Genomic DNA, 23,857 nt, shown 5'->3' with positions numbered 1-23,857 from the left:
ATATCATTAACTTTTAAAGCGCCTGAAAAATTCCAGATTGAGTAATCCGTTTTATCAGTTTATTTTTAAAAATGTCCCCATTGAATTATGTGATTACACACTTTCTTCTGATTTTTCAGGGCCTCATAAATAGATATCACGAAGACACCTGTTTACTAAACCCTCTTTTGGACACCAAATTGAATATCCACTTCTATTCTGGTAATACCAAATACCCCCATATAAAAAAGGAGTAGAAGACAATTTCGTTCAATAGGTTCAAATTTGGAAAATAACAACGCATCAGAAGACTGTGTGCAGCTAGAACCGCTCATTGAAGTGACTCAAGCATGCGCAATGCAGCTCTGTGTCAATTCAAGTAGCCCCAGTAGAAGCCAAGCAGAGCGGAGTGACTACTCCAGTCTCCCTTCCCAGTTCCTGTTTCCGCCTTCAGTCTTCAGACAGCTTAACAACTCAAAGCATCATCGTCAGGCAGAAAATAGACCTCGAAGAAATCCAAGCTTTGTAAGATAAAGCCCGGTAAGACATTTTTCCTTACTGTGTGTGCAGAAAACGAATAGGAATGTGTGTCTGCGCCGACTCCTTTATCCCTCCATCCCTGGCCTGTTGCTATTTGCCTGCTTCGACCGCAGCTGAGAGGTAACAAAATAGCGGGCAGGGATTCACGAACGAGGCTCCGTTAGAATTCCTATCGTCTTTTTCAAATTCAAATGCGTTTGTGCATAGGAATTTGTCGGAGGTTCATTCCTTAATTTTTGCTACTATGTGCATAACGGTTATGTTAAAATTGTATAAAGTATGACAGCGGCAATTCAGACGCCAGGCAGGGACAATACACTGCGATTTGTCTCCCATATTACCTCTAAATGAATGCTCTATTGAAAGAAAGCGCTCACATTTGTGAAGCTTTCTTATAGACCAACGAAATACTTAGCCTATGTTTTCTGTGGCTATATCGACTGTTATTTTGTGAAGTCAGCTTGCATCGGTGGCTGCTCCCTTGTCCACCGTGCTGTGTCGAATCAAAACTGATCTTGAGCAGCCCCGCTATTTTTCAGACATTGGTTGAAACCGATAAAAAAGTAGCCTACCTCATTTTGGATATGCATTCTGTTGTTTTTGTGCAGATGATCCACCATAAACCAAATAGTTGAGTAATACGCATATAACACACACACACACACACGATGTGTACATTGTTTACATTTAGTTTTCGTCTCAACTCGGTAATCATGCTATGCAAATTGCGTTTTGGATGATTATGTGTTCTCTCTCATGTTTTTATTTCTTGACTACAGTTACCACATACCACAGTAGGCTTAGTATAAAAAAATACTGCTGATAGTTCATAGATAGGCCTATAGGTCTATTTGCTTGTGCACATCTTACATACTTCCCTTTTTGAACTCAATGAAAACCCTGTAGCCAGTTATGGCCAACATTGGCTCACAGCTGGTTGATCTGAAATGGGATGTCTTGAGATGTAAACATGCAACTAGGGACTGGAGCCCAGTCAACCTGCCTGGGCCATCTGTGGGATAATAGCCCTAGAATGACCCATGAATCCTGATACATTACTGTGTGAATAGTATAATGTAGTAGCAGCAGGACTATTATGGTAGTATTAGGTCTTTTAATGCTGCAATTCTGACCGTTTCGCGTTATTGATGTGCTACGACTATGAAGATATGATAGCATTTCACAGCTTCATTTGTCTTAGAGAATTGAGATGGTATTCAGCTAATTCAAATGACCTGCTTTGCCAAGCGTACAGTAATTATGAGCTATGTAATGTGAATCTCTCGTCCTGTCCTCTGTTTGGGGTGATTGCACAACGTTGAATTATATTAACAAGGCCTTTGTATGCACAATTGGCCAATTCATGAATCTTGAATTCCAATTTCCATGTTACAATTCTCTCTGCCACGTTACAGACATAATTCATTAAGTAAAACCACAGAGATGACAGATAGGCTACCACCACATTCTGATTTAAGGTTTCACAATGAGTTATTTTTTCAATAAATCATCTTACATATTCAAGTCAAGGGAAGGCGAGAGGACGGGATGGTTGAGAGACCATCACCTTATTTTAATTGTTCCAAGTATGTGTAATGGACATCATGGACACTATAGTAATCGCTATAAGCATATCATAGGACTACTATAGGCCTACCACATAAACAGTTTAATTTATTCCTGTAGTCAAGACAAGACTGATGAAGACTCTTCATGCTAGACTTATGATCATGTATTACAGATGTACGATCTTACTTTGAGCCAGTTTCCTACAGCAGAAAAATAATCCTACAGCAACAGGACATGTGAATTATTATGTGGATCATAATTAATGGACATTTTTGTAGGGGTTGATACATTTTTGGTTAGGGCGAGTCAATTCTGAAATTCCAAAGTGGAAATGACAAACTATAAAATCCTTTTTAAAACTCAAAACCACTGCAAGAAAATTCTCAGTAACAAAACAGTGATCAATTTAAGATCCTACACACTGCTAACCCTAACCTTAAATTAAGACTAAAAAGCACATTTTAGTTTTCCTACATTTTTTTATGATATAGGCCATTTTGACATTGCAGCTAGCCAATCTAGCAGAAAACGCTCAGTTCTGCCTCCAGGGCAAGACTCATGACAATAAGCGTCAACCTGCAATTAGGCCAGGAGAGCTGTATAACTAACAGTAACAATTAATTTGATGTGAGTGCTCTGCTGCTATCTAACACTTGCAGGAATTTAATCTCATGCTTTGTTGAAGTAGCCACTGCCCCATTGTGTTCATACTAGAAAAGCTTTTATGTTGTTGAGATTTAGGATCACTTCCTTTCAAAACTCTACACTTGAACAGGTCCTCCAAATGATAAACATGTAAAGGGATAGGCTATATGATAGATATATACAGTTGAAGTCAGAAGTTTACATACACTTAGGTTGGAGTCATTAAAACTTGTTTTTCAACCACTCCACAAATGTCTTGTAACAAACTATAGTTTTGGCAAGTCGGTTAGGACATCTACTTTGTGCATGACACAAGTCATTTTTACAATAATGGTTTACAGACAGATTACTTCACTTATAATTCACTGTATCACAATTCCAGTGGGTCAGAAGTTTACATACACTAAGTTGACTGTGCCTTTAACCTGTTGGGGATAGGGGGCAGTATTTGCACGGCCGGATAAAAAACGTACCCGATTTAATCTGGTTACTACTCCTGCCCAGTAACTAGAATATGCATATAATTATTGGCTTTGGATAGAAAACACCCTAAAGTTTCTAAAACTGTTTGAATGGTGTCTGTGAGTATAACAGAACTCATATGGCAGGCAAAAACCTGAGAAGATTCCTTACAGGAAGTGGCCTGTCTGACCATTCCTTGAGCTTCTTGACTCTGTTTATTGAAGACTGAGGATCTTTGCTGTAACGTGACACTTCCTACTGCTCTCAGAAGGCGGGAAAAAGCTGAATGATGTAATTCCAGCCCCAGGCTGAAACACATTAGCGCTTTTGGCAAGTGCTCTATCAGAGGACAATGGGCTGAGGCGCGTGCACAAGTCGACCCCATGTTTTTATTTTCTATCGTCTTTGAACCTAAACACAGATTCCCGGTCGGAATATTATCGCTTTTTTTACGAGAAAAATGGCATAAAAATTATTTTAAACAGCGGTTGACATGCTTCGAAGTACGGTAATGGAATATTTAGAATTTTTTTGTCACGAAATGCGTCGTGCGCTTAACCCTTATTTACCCTTTCGGATAGTGTCTTGAACGCACAAACAAAACGCCGCTATTTGGATATAACTATGGATTATTTGGGACCAAACCAACATTTGTTATTAAAGTAGAAGTCCTGGGAGTGCATTCTGACGAAGAACACCAAAGGTAATAACATTTTTCTTATAGTAAATCTGACTTTGGTGAGTGTTAAACTTGCTGGGTGTCTAAATAGCTAGCCCTGTGATGCCGGGCTATCTACTTAGAATATTGCAAAATGTGCTTTCACCGAAAAGCTATTTTAAAATCGGACATATCGAGTGCATAGAGGTGTTCTGTATCTATAATTCTTAAAATAATTGTTATGCTTTTTGTGAACGTTTATCATGAGTAATTTAGTAAATGTTTAGTAAATTCACCGGAAGTTTGCGGGGGGTATGCTAGTTCTGAACGTCACATGCTAATGTAAAAAGCTGGTTTTTGATATAAATATGAACTTGATTGAACAAAACATGCATGTATTGTATAACATAATGTCCTAGGATTGTCATCTGATGAAGATCATCAAAGGTTAGTGCTGCATTTAGCTGTGGTTTGGGTTTATGTGACATTATATGGCTTTCCCTGTAGCTCAGTTGGTAGAGCATGGTGTTTGCAACACCAGGGTTGTGGGTTCGATTCCCACGGGGGGCCAGCACAGAAAAAAAAAATGTATGAAATCTATGCATTCACTACTGTAAGTCGCTCTGGATAAGAGCGTCTGCTAAATGACTAAAATGTAAAAATGTAAATTATATGCTAGTTTGAAAAATGGGTGTGTGATTATTTCTGGCTGGGTACTCTGCTGACATAATCTAATGTTTTGCTTTCGTTGTAAAGCCTTTTTGAAATCGGACAGTGTGGTTAGATTAATGAGAGTCTTGTCTTTAAAATGGTGTAAAATAGTCATATGTTTGAGAAATTGAAGTAATAGCAATTCTAAAGTATTTGAATAACGCGCCACAGGATTCCACTGGCTGTTACGTAGGTGGGACGATTTCGTCCCGCCGACCCTAGAGAGGTTAAACAGCTTGGAAAATTCCAGAAAATGATGTCATGGCTTTAGAAGCTTCTGATAGGCTAATTGACATCATTTGAGTCAATTGGAGGTGTACCTGTGGATGTATTTCAAGGCCTACCTTCAAACTCAGTGCCTCTTTGCTTGACATCATGGGAAAATCAAAAGAAATCAGCCAAGACCTCCACAACTTTGCCAAGGCCTCCACAAAATTGTAGACCTCCACAACTCTGGTTCATCCTTGGGAGCAATTTCCAAACGCCTGAAGGTACCATGTTCATCTGTACAAACAATAGTACGCAAGTATAAACACCATGGGACCACGCAGCTGTCATACCGCTCAGGAATGAGACGTGTGCTGTCTCCTAGAGATGAACGTACTTTGGTGCGAAAAGTGCAAATCAATCCCAGAACAAGAGCAAAGGACCTTGTGAAGATGCTGGAGGAAACGGGTACAAACGTATCTATATCCACAGTAAAACAAGTCTTATGTCGTCATAACCTGAAAGGCCGCTCAGCAAGGAAGAAGCCACTGCCCCCCCATATCCGGCATAAAAAAGCCAGACTACGGTTTGCAACTGCACATGGGGACAAAGATCGTACTTTTTGGAGAAATGTCATCTGGTCTCATGAAACAACATTAGAACTGTTTGGCCATGATGACCATCCTTATGTTTGGAGGAAAAAGGGGAATGCTTGCAAGCCGAAGAACACCATCCCAACTGTGAAGCACGGGGTGGCAGCATCATGTTGTGGGGGTGCTTTGCTGCAGGAGGGACTGGTGCACTTCACAAAATAAATGGCATCATGAGGAAGGAAAATTACATGGATATATTGAAGCAACATCTCAAGACATCAGTCAGGAAGTTAAAGCTTGGTCGCAAATTGATTTTCCAAATGGACAATGACCCCAAAGTTGTGGCAAAATGGCTTAAGGACAACATAGTCAAGGTATTGGAGTGGCCGTCACAAAGCCCCTGACCTCAATCCTACAGAAAATGTGTGGGCAGAACTGAAAAAGTGTGTGAGCATGGAGGCCAACAAACCTGAATCAGTTACACCAGCTCTGTCAGGAGGAATGGGCCAAAATTCACCCAACTTATTGTGGGAAGCTTGTGGAAGGCTACCCGAAACGTTTGACCCAAAAAATAAATACAAATTTTCGAATGCCAGCCAGCATCTTTCTAATGCCAGTCAGTCAAGTGAGGTGCTACGGGGTGTAAATAAGTCAACTGGCTAGTTTGCTTGTCTGTAAAGACCAGGGCGGGCTGTGCGTTGATACTGCTGCTCTGATTAGATAGAGTGAAGCTGTATTTCTCTGTCCACTCACTTCATCATTTCACCCAATCACTTTCACTTCTCTTTTTCGGTCTGGTCATTCAGACTGATGCTGTCTCCTGTTAGCCTGCTGCTATGCTAAATCAAATGGCAAGGACGTTTGCTATCAAGCTATCAATGTGCATAATATCTAACAAATGGGGCGAGGGTATGGAAAAAAATATGAAAAATCTATGCGCATTCTGACTGATAGCAAACTTGCCTGCCGCTGCAAGTTGAGGAGACACAGGCCAGACAGACACACCCCTCCATGGCTCTTAATCTGCAGCTTGTTTGGTCTATAAACGTGCAGGGAGATAGATATTTTGCCATTATTTACTTGGGCATATTAAAACATTTCCTTTTTTTCCGATCACACCTATCATCCGAACTGACTATCAACTGTCAATTTGCAGATACGATTAAGGAAACAAGTATGGTCATGTCGGCACACTCCTAGTTGTCATGTTCCAGATATGATCACACTTTAACCACCTGTGTGAGGTCTATGATCTGTATGAAGTGTTTGTGACTTATAGCTGCAGTGACTTACAGCCGCAGGCTGAAACTTTGACAATGAATGGTCTCCTTTATATCCCCTTGTTGTTTGTTTCCTATAGTATTTAGATCTGGGCCTAGGGTGTATGCATTCTGGCACTGTTCACTGTGTTATCTAACAAGTCTGTCTTATAGCCTGGCCTACATTTAATTTAGATAATATAGCAGAGGTCCAAGAGGCCATTGTTGCCTTGTTGCCAAGTTCATAACACTCATGTTACTTATTACTTGGAAGCTCAGCAAGCTTTGTTTGTGAGTGCATGTGTGAATTTAGTTGTAACAATAGACCAGCAAATACATTTTATTTTCCATATCCTTGTTCTGTTCTGAAAAGTTGAAAACATCATGTTTGTTGTAAGAACGAGCTCGGGTGTCTCTGGGGTAGGGTAGCTGAAATGTAACACATCTCATTTGGGTTAGCTGTAAAAGTCTGCAAACCTGTCAAAGTGTTTGTTTGTCAAACATTACCATGGAGACTTGTGTTATCTATCCTCTACAACATTAGGGATGAGGCAGAAATCTATACAGTTACATTTTGCTATATTACTTTTGATGATATATCGTATTGTTCTGACAATATCGCAATATTATTTTTCCGCTAGTTTGCTGTACTTGCAACAAACTCCAGTATTATTCCTTCATAGCTTGTTCAACCTCTTCTTTATAAATAGGGAGCCAATTTGTTTTCAGCACTTATTTCCGTGACTGATCAAAACATGTTTTCTCACGACTCCCTCTTGTCCCTCTGCAGCAGACATATGGTGAGAAATATGTTTGGAACATCGAATCGCAATAGAATTCTCGAGTTGCAGTACATATAGAATTGTGAGAACTGCAATACATATTGTATCGGCACCTAAGTATCGGTATAATATCGTATCATATGGTCCCTGGTAATTCCCAGCCCCATACAACATGTGGCTTTCTTTAGTCTGTAGCCTACCAGTGTGGCCTTGGTGTGCACTGTGCACATCTCCATTGTCTCAAAGACCCTTATATCACCACAGTCACCCAGATGGCTTCAGCACAGAAGTACCACACACACAGAGATGGATGCGCACGCACGCACATACACACACACACACACACACACACACACACACACACACAAATAAGGCCTCATTCTCATCTGTGGCACCCCTTTGTTCCGGTGTCTTACTATTCCCACTGAACATAGTAGAGCAGGATTGTAAGACCTCTATTGGAGGGCTGTGTTATAAGTATGTTGTCATGTATTCTCACTGGGAGAGGCTCCTGTGCTATCTTAACTTTGCTGACTAAGAGTCCATATATTTTATGACTGGATGGAGGGATGGTGTGCGGGCTTGGCTATGTTAGTCATTGAATGGACAGAGGTAAAACATTAACTTGTGACCGTGGTATGAGTCTAAAGGGTATTCTGCTATAGCTGGGGTATTGCTGCTGATACTTATCCTTCAAGGTGTTCCACACAGGGTTAGCGGGAATAGAATAGAGGACATCTACAGTACCTGAGCCTCAGTGGAGTGTTGCCAGGTGAAATGAACCTGTGATGACTACTGTAACGGAGAAGCCTCTATATTCTCTCATATTACATGGCAAACGTAAGCTGATCAACCATAACGGAATATGTTGCGAAAGGAAGTATTGGTAATTACTTCTGATAGCATTGGAAATCTTCGAGATCGTCAATTGACAGTTCAATGAGGTGGTTTTGATTGACAACGCTTCAGAGAGCCTTAACTATACAACCCCCCTTACACACACTCCGTTAGGCTCTTTATCCTTCTCTCTTTATTTCTCTCTCTCTTTCTCTCCCTCCCTCTCCATCCCCCTCTCTCTTTATTTTTCTCTTTCATACCCCTCTCTCTCCCCTCTTATCTATCTGCCTCCACATCCTCCTTTCCAATGTTCCAATGTTGTCGATATCCAGTGACAGCTCTCAGTGGGTTTCCATGGCAACGACGGCAAAAAGGCAGGAATAAAGAAGTGCTGATTAGTTTTAATGATAGTGTCGCTTTTCCTTTCTTTCTGTTTGACTAGAGAAAATCTCTCTAACAGGTGATTTTGTATGAAGTGTAAGAGGAAGAGGGGTTGGTGCGTGTATGTGTGTTATGGATGATAAACTGAGAAGTGACAGCGAGGGAGGGGCTAATCACACAGGCTGGATCTCTGGCAGAGACCCTATTTGTAGCGCACAACACTTTACACATGATGAACGCTCTCTCTCTCTCTCTCAACTTCAATTCTATTAAATTTGCGTTTGACGTAACAATGTACATATTGCCAAAGTGTACTTTGGAGTAGAGGTCGACCGATTATGATTTTTCAACGCCGATACCGATTATTGGAGAACCAAAAAAAAAGCCGGAACCGATCAATCGGCCAATTTTTTACAACATTTAAAAAAAAATGTAATTAATGAATTTTTTTATTTTTTATTATTATAATTATTATTTTGTAATAATGACAATTCCAACAATACTGAATGAACACTTATTTTAACTTAATATAATACATCAATAAAATCAATTTAGCCTCAAATAAATAATGAAACATGTTCAATTTGGTTTAAATAATGCAAAAACAAAGTGTTGGAGAAGAAAGTATAAGTGCAATATGTGCCATGTAAAAAAGCTAACATTTAAGTTCCTTGCTCAGAACATGAGAACATATGAAAGCTGGTGGTTCCTTTTAACATGAGTCTTCAATATTTCCAGGTAAGAAGTTTTAGGTTGTAGTTATTATAGGAATTATAGGACAATTTTTCTCTATATGATTTGTATTTCATATACCTTTAACTATTGGATGTTCTTATAGGCACTTTAGTATTGCCAGTGTAACAGTATAGCTTCCGTCCCTCTCCTCGCTCCTACCTGGGCTTGAACCAGGAACACATCGACAACAGCCACCCTCGAAGCAGCGTTACCCATGCAGAGCAAGGGGAACAACTACTCCAAGTCTCAGAGCGAGTGACGTTTGAAACGCTATTAGCGTGCACCCTGCTAACTAGCTAGCCATTTCACATCGGTTACACCAGCCTAATCTCGGGAGTTGATAGGCTTGAAGTCATAAACAGCACAGTGCTTGAAGCATTGCGAAGAGCTCCTGGCAAACGCACGAAAGTGCTGTTTGAATGAATGCTTACGAGCCTGCTGGTGCCTACCATCGCTCAGTCAGACTGCTCTATCAAATCATAGACTTAATTATAACATAATAACATGCAGAAATACGAGCCTTTGGTCATTTAAAATGGTCGAATCCGGAAACTATCATTTCGAAAACAAAACGTTTATTCTTTCAGTGAAATACGGAACCGTTCCGTATTTTATCTAACGGATGGCATCCCTAAGTCTAAATATTGCTGTTACGTTGTACAACCTTCAATGTTATGTCATAATTAATTACGGTCTTTGTTAGGAATAAATGGACTTCACACAGTTCCCAATGAGCCAGGCGGCCAAAACTGCTGCATATACCCTGACTGCTTGCAGGGAACGCAAGAGAAGTGATACAATTTCCCTAGTTATAAGAAATTCATGTTAGCAGGCAATATTAACTAAATATGCAGGTTTAAAAATAAATACTTGTGTATTGATTTTAAAGAAAGGCATTGATTTTTATGGTTAGGTACATTGGTGCAACGACAGTGCTTTTTTCGCAAATGCGCTTGTTATATCATCACCCGTTTGTCGAAGTAGGCTGTGATTCAATGAGAAATCAACAGGCACCGCATCGATTATATGCAACGCTGGACATGCTAGATAAACTAGTAATATCATCAACCATGTGTAGTTAACTAGTGATTATGTTAAGATTGATAGTTTTTTATAAGATAAGTTTAATGCTAGCTAGCAACTTACCTTAGCTTCTTGCTGCCCTCGCATAACAGGTAGTCAGCCTGCCATGCAGGCTCCTCGTGAAGTGCAATGTAAGGCAGATGGTTAGAGCGTTGGACTAGCAACCGGAAGGTTGCAACAACGAATCCCCCCTGAACAAGGCAGTTAACCCCCGTTCCTAGAGCGTCATTGAAAATAAGAATGTGTTCTTAATCTGACTTGCCTAGTTAAATAAAGGTGTATGATTTTGTCCAAAAATACCGATTACTGATTGTTATGAAAACTTGAAATCTGCCCTAATTAATCGGCCTTTCCGATTAACCTCTCTAGGGTAGGTGGGACGAAATCGTCCCGCACTATTCAACAGCCAGTGACACATCAGAGCGCCAAATTTAAAACCACAAAATGTCATAATTCAAAGTTCTCAAACATAGGACTATTTTACACCATTTGAAAGATAAGACTCTCGTTAACCTCTTACATCTAGACGTTCCGCTAGCGGAACACCTGCTCCAATATCCAATGATAGGCGTGGCGCGAAATACAAACTCCTCGAAAATCCGAAAACTTCAATTTTTCAAAACATATGACTATTTTACACCATTTTAAAGATAAGACTCTACTTTATCTAACCACACTGTCCGATTTCAAAAAGGCTTTACAGCGAAAGCAAAACATTAGATTATGTCAGCACAGTACCCAGCCAGAAATAATCACACATTATGTTATACAATACATGCATGTTTTGTTCAATCAAGTTCATATTTATATCAAAAACCAGCTTTTTACATTAGCATGTGACGTTCAGAACTAGCATTCCCACCGAACACTTCCGGTGAATTTACTAAATTACTCACGATAAACGTTCACAAAAAAACATAACAATTATTTTAAGAATTATAGATACAGAACTCCTTTATGCAATCGCTATGTCCAATTTTAAAATAGCTTTTCGGTGAAAGCACATTTTGCAATATTCTGAGTAGATAGCCCGGCCATCATGGCTAGCTATTTTGACACCCACCAAGTTTGGTACTCACCAAACTCAGATTTACTATAAGAAAAATTGGATTACCTTTGCTGTTCTTCGTCAGAATGCACTCCCAGGACTTCTACTTCAATAACAAATGTTGGTTTGGTTCCAAATAATCCATAGTTATATCCAAATAGCGGCGTTTTATTGTGCGTTCAAGACACTATCCGAAGGGTAAAGAAGGGTGATGCGCCCGGCGCGTTTCGTGACAAAAAATGTCAAAATATTCCATTACCGTACTTCGAAGCATGTCAAACGCTGTTTAAAATCAATTTTTATGCGATTTTTCGCGTAAAAAAGCGATAATATTCCGACCGGGAAACCCTGTTTTCGTTCAAAGACTGAAAATAAAAACATGTAGTCGTCTCGTGCACGCGCGCACCAGTCTCATTGTTCTCAGATCGACCACTTACCAATTGCGCTACTGTTTTTCAGCCATGGCCTGCAAAGTCATCATTCAACGTTCTGGCGCCTTCTGAGAGCCTATGGGAGCGTTAGAAAATGTCACGTTACAGCAGAGATCCCCTGTTTTGGATAGAGATGATCAAGAAGGCCAAGAAATAGTCAGAGAGGGCGCTTCCTGTTTGGAATCTTCTCAGGTTTTGGCCTGCCAAATGAGTTCTGTTATACTCACAGACACCATTCAAACAGTTTTAGAAACTTTGGAGTGTTTTCTATCCAAAGCTAATAATTATATGCATATTCTAGTTTCTGGGCAGGAGAAATAATCAGATTAAATCGGGTACGTTTTTTATCCGGCCGTGAAAATACTGCCCCCTATCCATAACAAGTTAATCTAACCACATTGTCTGATTTCAAAAAGGCTTTACAGCAAAAGCAAAACATTAGATTATGTTACAAAAACCAAAAACACAGCTAAATGCAGCACTAACCATTGATCTTCATCAGATGACACTCCTGGGACATTATGTTATACAATACATGCATGTTTTGTTCAATCAGGTTCATATTTATATAAAAAACAGCTTTTTACATTAGCATGTGATGTTCAGAACTAGCAACTAGTATACACACCGCAAACTTCCGGTGAATTTACTTAATTACTCACGATTAACGTTCACAAAATACATAACAATTATTTAAAGAATTATAGATGCAGAACTCCTTTATGCAATCGCGGTGTCAGATTTTAAAATAGCTTTTCGGTGAAAGCACATTTTGCAATATTCTGAGTAGATTGCCCGGCCATCACGGCTAGCTAATTTGACACCCACCAAGTTTTACCCTCACCAAACTCGGATTTACTATTAGAAAAATTGGATTACCTTTGCTGTTCTTCGTCAGAATGCACTCCCAGGACTTCTACTTCCACAAGAAATGTTGTTTTGGTTCGAAATAATCCATAGTTATATAGAAATAGCTCCGTTTTGTTCGTGCATTCAGGTCAGTATCCGAAGTGTGTCGCGCGAGCGCATTTCGTGACAAAAAATGTCAAAATATTCCATTACCGTACTTCGAAGCATGTCAAACGCTGTTTAAAATCAATTTTTATGCGATTTTTCGCGTAAAAAAGCGATAATATTCCGACCGGGAAACCCTGTTTTCGTTCAAAGACTGAAAATAAAAACATGTAGTCGTCTCGTGCACGCGCGCACCAGTCTCATTATTCTCAGATCGACCACTTACCAATTGCGCTACTGTTTTTCAGCCATGGCCTGCAAAGTCATCATTCAACGTTCTGGCGCCTTCTGAGAGCCTATGGGAGCGTTAGAAAATGTCACGTTACAGCAGAGATCCCCTGTTTTGGATAGAGATGATCAAGAAGGCCAAGAAATAGTCAGAGAGGGCGCTTCCTGTTTGGAATCTTCTCAGGTTTTGGCCTGCCAAATGAGTTCTGTTATACTCACAGACACCATTCAAACAGTTTTAGAAACTTTGGAGTGTTTTCTATCCAAAGCTAATAATTATATGCATATTCTAGTTTCTGGGCAGGAGAAATAATCAGATTAAATCGGGTACGTTTTTTATCCGGCCGTGAAAATACTGCCCCCTATCCATAACAAGTTAATCATAACAATAAATTGTCAGACAGGGCACTTCCTGTATGGAATCTTCTCAGGTTTTGGCCTGCCATATGAGTTCTGTTCTGTTATACTCACAGACACCATTCAAACAGTTTTAGAAACTTTAGAGTGTTTTCTATCCAAATCTACTAATTATGTTCATATTCTAGTTTCTGGGCAGGAGTAGATTAAATCGGGTACGTTTTTTATCCGGCCGTGCAAATACTGCCCCCCTGCCCCCTAGCCCCAACAGGTTAATCGGTCGACCTCTACTTTGGAGATTAAGTGATACATTTACAATATTAACATAATTAAAATAATAATAATCAAGATTGTCACTGGGACTTTCTCACTTTCTGCCCAGTAAGATGTGGTGAAACCTCACCAAGCCCAATCTTGGCATCTGTATTATTCATGCAGAGAAAGCAGAGATGATCGAGCCATCATGCCTCATCTTACGAGAGACCCGAGAGAGAGAGAGTGTGTGTGTGTGTGCGCGTGTGCGCGTGTGCGTCAGTGTAGTTGTCCCCATCGGTCCTGACCGTCACAGTGCCCACAGCCCAACCGGGACTTTTGATCAGCTATAAATAAATATCTCTCTCTCTCTCCCTGGCTGCAGTGTGGAGTCAAATCTGCATCCCGAATGGCACCCTATTCCGTATTTAGTGCACTATGTTTGACCAGGGCTCTGGTAAAAAGTAGTGCATAATATAGGGGATAGGGTGCCATTTGGGACGCATAAAAGTGAAGCGTCCTTCATGCAGCTGCCTGGAAGCAGCTCTGCTCTGCTCTGACATTACCAGGCAGCGACAGGGGAATAGAACAACAGTCCTCATATGACCTGCTCCTGCACAGACTGGCTCTTCATTTATTTTACTACATAAGGAAATGCATGCAGGTTTTACTGCATTCATTTACAGGCAGGCAAACAGGCCAGGAACTTGCAGCTAGTGTGCTACTCAGTCCTCATACTCAAAAAACTGTGTGTGTGTGACTTTCCTAGACACGCTTGGTCAAACAGAACCCCCCCCCCCCCCCCCACCCCAGAGAGTCCCCAGGGGTAAGACTTGGACAGTGTACTCACAGTTACACAGAGGAGAGAGGGAAACTCACTCATAACAGTCACCTCACAAGTCACACATGGCCAAAGGGAGAGGGAGAGATTATTCAAATTGATGAAAGTTGGAAGAAAGGCATCGGGATGAAATTTCAATTTACATAATATGTATGTCCCCTGCCGTGAGAGGGTTCGGATGATGTTCTTTAGGCGAAATACCATATATACCGAAGGTATGATTTTCAGTACTGCCGCGGCCCCCCGCTTTGCAAGGGCTGCGGGCGTGCGTGCTACACTACTGCTTATAGTAAGTTAACTATCTAAAATGTGGCAAATCAATTATATCCAGCTCAGGGCTCCAGCTGTGCATTTGGTTTGCTAACTTGCTAGCTTAGTGGCTAGATGATAAAATCAAGCTTCTGAGACATTCAATTCCCCGATGGATGAAGATCCATGTTGCCTGAATAGTTTTGTGTGTCAAAAAAAATAAAAAAAATAAGATTTATTTAACCCTTCAGAACCCAATACAATTTTTGAATGTTACTGTAGATTACTGAGCATTTTCAAGCTAAAGCTAATTTTCTCACACATTTCAAACAATCAGACATGGCTCAAAAATAACAAATTAAAAGAACAAATGAAGATTACAAGTTAACTTAGTTTAAAATAGCACAACCTCTGCTTTAATATGACACAACATTCATGTTTGCATATCGTCTCATGCTCTGTCAGGTTTGATGGGAACGTTGCTGCACAGCTATTTTCAGGTCTCTCCAGATATGTTTGATCAGGTTCAAATCCGGGCTCTGGCTGGGCCACTCAAGGACATTCAGAGACTTGTCCCGAAGCCACTCGTGCATTGTCTTGGCTGTGTGCTTAGGGTCGTTGTCCTGTTGGCCTTTAGCCTTTATCCGTACTCTTATCCTACTCCTCCTCTGTTCCTCTGGTGATGTAGAGGTTAACCCAGGCCCTGCAGCCCCCAGCATCACTCCCATTCCCCAGGCACTCTCATTTATTGACTTCTGTAACCATAAAAGCATTGGTTTCATGCATGTTAACATTAGAAGCCTCCTCTCGAAGTTTGTTTTCTTCACTGCTTTAGCACACTCCGCCAACCCGGATGTCCTAGCCATGTCTGAATCCTGGCTTAGGAAGGCCTCCAAAAATCCAGACATTTCCATCCCTAACTATAACATTTTCCGACAAGATAGAACTGCCAAAGGGGGCGGAGTTGCAATCTACTGCAGGGATAGCCTGCAGAGTTCTGTCTTACTATCCAGGTCTGTGCCCAAACAATTCGAGCTTCTACTTTAAAAAAGCCACCTTTCCAGAAACAAGTTTCTCACCGTTGCCGCATGTTATAGATCCCCTTCAGCCCCCAGCTGTGCCCTGGACACCATATGTGAATTGATTGCCCCCCATCTATCTTCAGAGTTCGTACTGCTAGGGGACCTAAACTGGGACATGCTTAACACCCCGGCCATCCTACAATCTAAGCTAGATGCCCTCAATCTCACACAATTATCAAGGAATCTCCCAGGTACAACCCTAAATTCGTAACTATGGGCACCCTCTTAGACATGGGTGTCAAACTCTGGCCCGCGGGCCAAATTTGGCCCGCGGGGTAATTATATTTGGCCCGCGAGACAATACCAAATTACTACTAGAGCTGGCCCGCCGGTATTATACAGCACATTCACCGCTAATACTACGAATCCCATAATGCTCTGCTGTTGTTTTCGCGCGCCAATCAGGACAGGACCCAGAAACGCCCTCTCCTCTGTGACAGTAGTCATAGCAACATAGACGCTACAACTGTCAGCGCGCTATCCCTTCCCAAAAATGGTGAAAAGAAAGGCAGAAAACAGGAGCTTTCTGGACAAGTGGGAGGCAGAATATCTGTTTACATATGTAAAAGACAAACCTGTTTGTCTTGTTTGTGGAGTCAACGTGGCTGTAAGTAAGGAGTACAACATTAGACGACACTATGAAACGAAACACCATGACAAATACAAGGACCTGGACATGACTCAAAGGAGCCAGAAAGTAGAGGAGATGAAAAGAAGTTTGGTTTCACAACAGAATATGTTCAAAAAAGCCACATCACAAAGTGAGGCTGCTGTAAAGGCTAGTTATATAGTGGCAGCAGAGATCGCAAAATCAGCCCGGCCCTTTAATGAGGGAGAGTTCATGAAAAAGTGCATGATTTGTGACCTCGTTTGTGACCTCGTATGCCCAGAGAAAAAGCAAGCATTTTCAAACGTGAGCCTGAGCAGGAACACAGTAGCTGATCGCACATGTGATCTTGCCACCAGTCTGTATGACCAGCTGATGGAAAAGGGAAAAGATTTCGTTGCGTTCTCCCTCGCTGTGGATGAGAGCTGCGACGCATCTGATACTGCTCAGCTGTCAGTCTTCATCCGTGGAGTGGACTCAAATCTGTGTGTTACGGAGGAGCTATTGGGATTCAAATCAATGCATGGCACAACCACAGGAAAGGAAATCTTTGAGGAGGTTTCCAAATGTGTATCTGAAATGAAGCTGCCGTGGGATAAACTCGTTGGATTAATGACAGATGGTGCGCCAGCGATGTGCGGTAAAAAGAGTGGACTGGTGGGCATGGTTCGGGAGAAGATGCGGGAAGAGAACTGTGTAGGTGAGCTAACTGTTTACCACTGCATCATACATCAGGAATCACTGTGTGCCAAAGCCCTAAAGATGGAACATGTTATGACCACAGTAACACAGGTAGTTAACTTTATAAGAGCCAAAGGTCTGAATCACCGCCAGTTTAAATTTTTTCTAGAGGAGTGTGGTTCGGAATACGCAGACGTGCCGTATCACACAGAGGTGAGATGGCTAAGCAGAGGAAAAGTACTGAACAGATGTTTCGAGCTGCGTGAGGAAATATGTCAATTCCTGGAAACCAAAGGGAAGGATACAGCAGAGCTCCGGGAGCAAAAGTTTCTGTGTGAGCCGGCCTTTCTCTGTGACATCTCGAGCCATCTCGATGCGCTGAACCTGCAGCTTCAGGGGCGGGGGCGCATCATCACAGACATGTACGCTGCAGTGAGGGCCTTTAAAACTAAACTGTGCCTGTGGGAGAATCAGATGCTGCAAGGAAACCCTTGCCATTTTCCCTGCTGCCAAACCATAAAAGCGCAGATCTCTACCGCCGTGTTCCCATGCGCACAGTTTGCTGTGCGCTCAGTGTTCTCGCCGCTGAGTTTAGCCGGCGATTTGCCGACTTCGATGTCCAGAAATGTAGGTTTGAACTGCTTAGTAATCCCTTCGCAGTTGATGTGGAAAATGCACCAACCAACATCCAAATGGAGCTGATTGAACTCCAGTGCAACGACACGCTGAAGTCAAAGTATGATGCTGTGGGCGCCGCACAGTTTCCACGGTTCATCCCTGACACAATGCCTCAGCTCCGCACCCAAGCTGCTCAGATGCTCTCCATGTTCGGCAGCACTTATCTATGCGAGCAACTTTTCTCCTCGATGAAGATGACCAAAACAACTCACAGGAGACGTCTGACTGATGAACACCTTCGCTCGATACTGAGGATTTCTTCAGCTCAGAGCCTGAGCCCAGACATTGATGAACTAGCATCCAAGAAGAGATGCCAGGTATCTGGCTTGGGCACATCAGATTAGATCAGTGTGCAATAATTAACGTTTTCTTTGTGCACTTTTTCTTGCTACAAGGCATGGGCTTGAATGGTTGATTGATTTATTATCATTTTATTTGTAAAATTATTAACCAGTGGAAAAAGTTTATTTTGGTATTTAAATCAGAAGGCTGGAAATAGAAAAGAGGCATACGATTTTTATTTAAATTTTATTTATTTAATAAATGAATGCCATTGATGTGTTTTTTCATTTGAAATTTGATTTTGCATGTCTCCACTATTAAATTATATATTGTATGGTAATAAGCGATGCTTGTTCCATATTCAATGTTAAAGCAAAACTTGTTTGGGTCCATATTAAAAGGTTCATTTGTTCAATGTTGGCCCGCGACTTTGTTCAGGTTTTACATTTTGGCCCACTGGGTATTTGAGTTTGACACCCCTGCTCTTAGATATCATCCTGCCCAACTTGCCCTCTAAATACACCTCTGCTGTCTTCAACCAGGATCTCAGCGATCACTGCTTCATTGCCTGCGTGCTTAATGACTCCGCGGTAAAACGACCACTCCTCATCACTGTCAAACGCACCCTAAAACACTTCAGCGAGCAGGACTTTCTAATCGACCTGGCCCGGGTATCCTGGAAGGATATTGACGTCATCCCGTCACTAGAGGATGCCTAGTTGCTCTTCAAAAGTGCTTTCCTCTCCATCTTAAATTAGCATGCCCCATTCAGAAAATGTAGAACTAAGAACAGATATAGCCCTTGGTTCAACCCATACTTGACTGCCCTTGACCAGCACAAAAACATCCTGTGGCGTTCTGCATTAGCATCAAATAGCCCCGCGATATGCACCTTTTCAGGGAAGTCAGGAACCAATATACTCAGTCATTTAGGAAAGCTAAGGCTAGCTTTTTCAAACAGATATTTGCTTCCTGTGGCACTAATACCAAAACGTTTTGGGACACTGTAAAGTCCATGGAGAATAAGAGCACCTCCTCCCAGCTGCCCACTGCACTGAGGATAGGAAACACTGTCACCACCGATTTTAAATCTACGATAATCGATCATTTCAATAAACATTTTTCTACGGCTGGCCTTGCTTTCCACCTGGCTACCCCTACCCCAGCCAACATCTCAGCACCCCCTGCAGCAACCCCCCCCCCCCTTCTCCTTCACCCAAATCCAGACAGCTGATGTTCTGAAAGAGCTGCAAAATCTGGATTCTTACAAATCAGCTGGGCTAGACAATCTGGACCCTCTCTTCCTAAAATTATCCGCCGCCATTGTTGCAACCACTATTACTAGCCTGTTCAACCTCTCTTTCGTATCATCTGAGATCCACAAAGATTGGAAAGCTGCCACGGTCATCAAAGCAGGAGACACTCTAGACCCAAGCTGTTATAGACCTAAATCCATCCTGCCCTGCCTTTCTAAAATCTTCGAAAGTCAAGTTAATAAACAGATCACCAACCATTTAGAATCCCACCGTACCTTCTCCACTATGCAATCTGGTTTCCGAGCTAGTCACAGGTGTACTTCAGCCACACTCAAGGTCCTAAACAATATCATAACCTCCATCGATAAAAGACAGTACTGTACAGCCGTCTTCATCGACCTGCCAAGGCTTTCGACTCTGTCAATCACTGCATTCTTATCGGCAGACTCAATAGCCTTGGTTTCTCTAATGACTGCCTCACCTGGTTCACCAACTACTTCTCAGATATAGTTCAGTGTGTCAAATCGGAGGGCCTGTTGTCCGGACCTTTGGCAGTCTCTATGGGGTGACACAGGGTTAAATTCTCGGGCTGACTCTTTTCTCTGTACATATCAATGATGTCGCTCTTGCTGCTGGCTATTGTCTGATCCACCTCTACGTAGACAACACCATTTTGTATACATCTGGCCCTTCTTTGTGCTAACAAACCACCAAGCGATCTTCAACGCCATACAACACGTCTTCCGTGGCCTCCATCTGCTTTTAAATGCTAGTAAAACTAAGTGCATGCTCTTCAACTGATTGCTGCTCGCACCCTCCCGCCCGACTAGCATCACTACTCTGGACAGTTCTGACCTAGAATATGTGGACAACTACAAATACCTAGGTGTCTGGTTAGACTGTAAACTCTCCTTCCAGACTCACATTAAGCATCTCCGATCCAAAGTTAAATCTGGAATCGGCTTCCTATTTCTCAACAAAGCCTCCTTCACTCATGCTGCCAAACATACCCTCGTAAAACTGACCATCCTACCGATCCTTGACTTCGGCGATGTCATTTACAAAATAGCCCCCAACACTCTACTCAGCAAACTGGATGTAGTCTATCACAGTGCCATCCAAAGCCCCATATACTACCCACCACTGCGACCTGTATGCTCTCGTTGACTGGCCCTCACTACATATCCGTTGCCAAACCCACTGGCTCCAGGTCATCTAAGTCATTGCTAGGTAAAGCTCCGCCTTATCTCAGCTCACGGGTCACCACAGCAACACCCACCCGTAGCACGTGCTCCAGCAGGTATATTGCATTGGTCATCCCCAAAGCCAACACTTCTTTTGGCCACCTTTCCTTCCAGTTCTCTGCTGCCAATGACTGGAACGAATTGCAAAAATCTCCCTCTCTAACTTTAAGCATCAGCTGCCAATCACTGTGCCTGTACACAGCCAATCTGTAAATAGCACACCCAACTACCTCATCCCCATATTATTACTTACCCTCTTGCTCTTTTGCACCCCAGTATCTCTACTTGTACATCATCATCTGCACATGTATCACTCCAGTAATTATGCTAAATTGTAATTATTTCGCCTCTATGGCCTATTTATTGCCTACCTGCCTACTCTTCTACATTTGCACACACTACATAGATTTTTCTTTTCTATTGTCTTATTGACTGTATGTTTGTTTATGTGTAACTGTGTTGTTGTTTTTGTCGCACTGCTTTGCTTTATCTTGACCAGGTCGCAGTTGTAAATGAGACCTTGTTCTCAACTGGCCTACCTGGTTAAATAAAGGTGAAATAAAAACATTTTAAATATTGGTGGTGTGCTGCAGAGATGGTTGTCCTTCTGGAAGGTTCTCCCATCTCCACAGAGTAACTCTAGAGCTCTGTCAGAGTGACCATCAGGTTCTTGGTCACCTCACTGACCAGGCCCTTCTCCCCTGATTTGGCCAGCTCTAGGAAGTCTTGGTGGTTCCAAACTTCATTAATTTATCAGTGATGAAAGCCACTGTGTTCATAGGGACCTTCAATGCTGCAGAAATGTTTTGGTACCCCTCCCCAGATCTGTGTCTCGACACAATCCTTTTGACCTCATGGCTTGGTTTTTGCTCTGACATGCACTGTCAACTGTGGGACCTTATATAGACAGGTGTGTGCTTTTCCAAATCATGTCCATTTAATTGAAATTACCCCAGGTGGACTCCAATCAAGTTGTAGAAACATCTCAATGATGATCAATGGAAACCGCATGCACCTGAGATAAATTTTTTAGCAAAGGATCTGAATACTTCTGTAAATAAGGTATTTCTGTTTTGTATTTTCAATACATTTGCAAAAAATGTCTTCACTTGTTTTCGCTTTGTCATTATGGGGTATTGATGAGGACATTTCTTTATTTAATCTATTTTAGAATGAGGCTGTAACATAACAAAAAGTAGAAAAAGGGAAGGGGTCTGAATACTCTCTGAATGCACTGTATGGTCCACACACTTCAAGACCCATGGTCAGATGATATAGTTAGCTGGTTGAAGCGTGATTCATCACTCCAGAGAATTTCGTTTCCACTGCTCCGGAGTCCAATCGCGGCGAGCTTTACACCACTCCAGCCGACGCTTGACATTGAACATGGTGATCTTAGGCTTGTGTGCGGCTGCTCCGCCATAGAAACCCATTTCATGAAGCTCCCGACAAACAGTTATTGTGCTGACGTTGCTTCCAGAGGCAGTTTGGAACTCTGTAGTGAGGGTTGTAACCGAGGACATTTTTACGCTCTTCAGCACACGGCAGTCCCGTTCTGTGAGCCTGTGTGGCCTACCACTTCGCGGCTGAGACGTTGTTGCTCTTAGACCTTTCAACTTCACAATAAAAGCACTTAGAGTTGACAGGCGGAGCTTTAGCAAGGTAAAGATTTGACGAACTGACTTGTTAGAAAGGTGGCATCCTAAGACATTGCCACGTTGAAAGTCACTGAGCTCTTCAATTAGGCCTTTGTACTGCCAATATGTAGATTGCATAGCTGTGTGCTCGATTTTATACACCTGTCAGCAACAGGTGTATAGTCTAATCCTGAAATAGTCTAATCCACTCATTTGAAGGGGTGTCCACATACTTTTGTGTATAAATCAAATAAAATTGTATTTTTCACATGCACGTGTTTAGCAGATGTTATTGCGGGTGTAGCGAAATGCTTGTGTTTCTAGCTCCAACAGTGAAGTAATATCTAACAAGTAATATCTAAGAATTTCACAACATATACACACAAATCTAAGTAAAGGAATGGAATTAAGAATATATAAATATTTGGATGACCAATTTTAGAGCGGCATATACAGTAGAATAGAATTGAATATAAACATAAGAGTAAGCAAAATATGTAAACATTATTAAAGTGCCCAGTGATTTCAAGTCTAAGTATATAGGGCAGCAGCATGTAATGTGCTAGTGATGGCTAATTAACAGTCTGATAGCCTTGAGATAGAAGCTGTTTTTTAGTCTCTCATCCCAGCTTTGATGCACCTGTACTGACCTTGCCTTCTGGATGATAGCGGGGTGAACAGGCAGTGGCTCGGGTGGTTGTTGTCCTTGATGATCTTTTTGGCCTTCCTGTGACATCGGGTGCTGTAGGTGTCCTGGAAGGCAAGTAGTTTGCCCCCGGTGATGCGTTGGGCTGACCGCACCACCCTCTGGAGAGCACTGCGGTTGCGGGCGGTGCCGTTACCGTACCAGGCCATGATACAGGCCGACAGGATGCTCTCAATTGTGCATTTTGTAAAAGCTTGTGAGGGTTTTAGGTGCCAAGCCAAATTTCTTCAGCCTCCTGAGGTTGAAGAGGCGCTGTTGCGCCTTCTTCACCACACTGTCTGTGTGGGTGGACCATTTAGGTTGTCTGTGTGGGTGGACCTCGACGTGTACGCCGAGGAACTCAAAGCTTTCCACCTTCTCCACTGCGGGCCTGTCGATGTGGATAAGGGGGTCCTCCCTCTTATGTTTCCTGAAGTCCACGAACAGCTCCATTTTTTTTTTTACGTTGTGTGAGAGGTTATTTTCCTGGCACCACACTCCCAGGGCCCTCACTTCCTCCCTGTAGGCTGTCTCGTCATTGTTGGTAATCAGGCCTACTACTGTTGTGTCGTATGCAAACTTGATGGTTGAGTTGAAGGCGTGCGTGGCCATGCAGTCATGGGCCCCAGTATTGAGGATCATTGAAGTGGAGGTGTTGTTTCCTACCTTTACCACTTGGGGCATCCCGTCAGGAAGTCCAGGACCCAGTTGCACAGGGCGGGGTTCAGACCCAGGGCCTCGAGCTTAATGATGAGCTTGGAGGGTACTATGGTGTTGAATGCTGAGCTATAGTCAATTAACAGCATTCTTATATAGGTTTTTCCTTTTGTCCAGATGGGATAGG

General features: G+C 42.2%; 2 protein-coding genes across 4 annotated transcripts in view; both read left to right on the top strand.

Moving 5' to 3' along the window:
• The first annotated feature begins 268 nt into the window (after positions 1-268).
• LOC106602554 (alpha-(1,6)-fucosyltransferase) overlaps positions 269-23,857 on the top strand; it is a 120,152-nt gene continuing 96,563 nt past the window's right edge. For 2 of the 3 annotated variants that reach the window (XM_014195254.3, XM_014195263.3), the window contains exon 1: positions 359-519. The gene's annotated coding sequence lies outside the window, so the exon portion shown is untranslated. Of the gene's footprint in view, positions 520-23,857 lie in introns of all 3 variants that reach the window. The other variant, XM_014195245.3, reaches the window with a different exon arrangement.
• On the top strand, positions 14,602-18,606 carry LOC106602546 (general transcription factor II-I repeat domain-containing protein 2-like). The gene has a single exon (XM_082974550.1). The coding sequence runs from the start codon at positions 16,437-16,439 to the stop codon at positions 17,931-17,933; it is 1,497 nt and encodes a 498-aa protein (XP_082830676.1). The 5' UTR covers positions 14,602-16,436; the 3' UTR covers positions 17,934-18,606.

Source organism: Salmo salar, chromosome 01 (assembly GCF_965601325.2).
Source record: "Salmo salar chromosome 01, fSalSal1, whole genome shotgun sequence".
Classification (NCBI taxonomy): Eukaryota; Metazoa; Chordata; class Actinopteri; order Salmoniformes; family Salmonidae; genus Salmo; species Salmo salar.
This window is presented reverse-complemented; position numbering and strand designations above follow the sequence as displayed.